The sequence below is a fragment of the Seriola lalandi genome, unplaced genomic scaffold, assembly GCF_002814215.2.
Source record: "Seriola lalandi dorsalis isolate HSWRI2012SDOR001 ecotype SW California unplaced genomic scaffold, Sedor1 jcf7180002002267, whole genome shotgun sequence".
Taxonomy (NCBI): domain Eukaryota; kingdom Metazoa; phylum Chordata; class Actinopteri; order Carangiformes; family Carangidae; genus Seriola; species Seriola lalandi.
The window spans coordinates 1-1,474 of record NW_019472923.1 but is presented as its reverse complement, the minus strand read 5'-3'; the positions used below and the strand labels follow the sequence as shown (position 1 = coordinate 1,474).

The following is a 1,474-nucleotide window of genomic DNA, read 5'->3' as shown; positions in this document are numbered from 1 at the left end:
ATTACCATCTTTTTTCTTGGAAATATTCTTCTTGGAGGGTATGGAAAATCCCCGGACTCAGAAGCTCTGAAGACTGACCAGAATCGAGTGGACCTCCTCTCAAGATTCATGGAGTCTTTGGGTGTCAGGGCAGCTGTGCTTTTGAGCCCCTCCATGAGTGGACATTACTCCATCCCCTTCTTCATGAAGAACAGCGCTCAGCTACATGGCTTCATTCCCATAGCCCCAGTTGGTACCCGAAATTACACTCCACAGCAGTACCAAAATATTCAGGTGAGGGAAGAACAGATTCTGTTGATGTGACAGTGGTGAGTGATATATTACAACAGAAACAACAGATAGAAGGAAATGGCCCCAGTAGCATGTGTTATGTGAGTGAACATCATGGTTAACCTTTCATGTTAAGGGAAACTGTGCCTTTAATGGGAAATCCATGCCACTGAGGCAAGACCAAATTAACCCACTAGGGGGCCCTCAGACATAAATAAACAGCAAGGGCTTATTCAATGGCTGATCTTCCCAATCTTTATGCCTTGTGTACATAACATGTCACATTCAAATACCAATTAAGTTCAATCAAATCCAAATCAAATATGGTTTGTGATAAATCAAATTACCACCAAGTGGTTATGATTATTTTCATGATCAACATTTATTTTTCTTGATACATTGTTAGGAAAGGAGTGAAAGGTCTTCAGAAAAATGCTTGTAGCCCAAGTCAAGTTTATAATTGATTGATCATCAAAGTAATTGACGATTAATTTTCTCTCTGTTGACTGATTGATTAAGCATTTAATAATTTCACTTCTAAATCAATTATGTTAATAACTGATAAATCTTATCTGGTCTGTTGCGACTGATGATGGTAATGTGCCATTTTGGTATTTCTTGTCATTTTATAGAATAAATGATTGATAAACCAAAACAGAAAACATTAATAGATTAACTGAAAGTTACATCAGTTGCAGCGCAGCAAAAGTTTGCCCAACAGTGTATTTTTGTTGTGTCATCATGATGTCCATTGGACATTTTGCCATATTTATGTATCCGATGTCTCTAGGCTTTTATGCAATAAGTCAACAACTTTGCCAGTTTCAGAAGAATTGAGAAGGCGGTGTATCCTTACAAAGCTGATATAGTTGAAAATATGTGTGACAACTTTTTTATGCTGGATAGTCTCCCTTACTCCTGTGTGCTTCTCACTCCAGACTCCCACTCTTATTGTGTTTGGAGCCCTTGACACAAATCTGGGTGCCCAGTCCCACAAGAACCTCTTACAACTTCCACATCACTTCGTGCTCAAGTTGGAAGGAGCTCGCCATGCCTGCTACATGGACAAACCCAGAGAATTTCACCAGGGATTGATCGACTTCCTCAGCAAATTGAAATGAAATGCATTGCAGAGGAAGACGGTAGAAAGATAGAAACAGAATAAAGACAAGGGAATACAGAAAGAGGAACACTAGTCCTGTGA

At 39.3% G+C, this 1,474-nt stretch overlaps 1 protein-coding gene across 1 annotated transcript; it reads left to right on the top strand.

The window, feature by feature from the left end:
* The first annotated feature begins 27 nt into the window (after positions 1–27).
* LOC111665476 (protein ABHD14A-like) lies at positions 28–1,468 on the top strand. Its single transcript, XM_023420498.2, has 2 exons — positions 28–273; positions 1,209–1,468. The coding sequence occupies exons 1-2, from the start codon at positions 109–111 to the stop codon at positions 1,389–1,391; spliced, it is 348 nt and encodes a 115-aa protein (XP_023276266.2). The 5' UTR covers positions 28–108; the 3' UTR covers positions 1,392–1,468.
* The last annotated feature ends 6 nt before the right edge of the window (positions 1,469–1,474 follow it).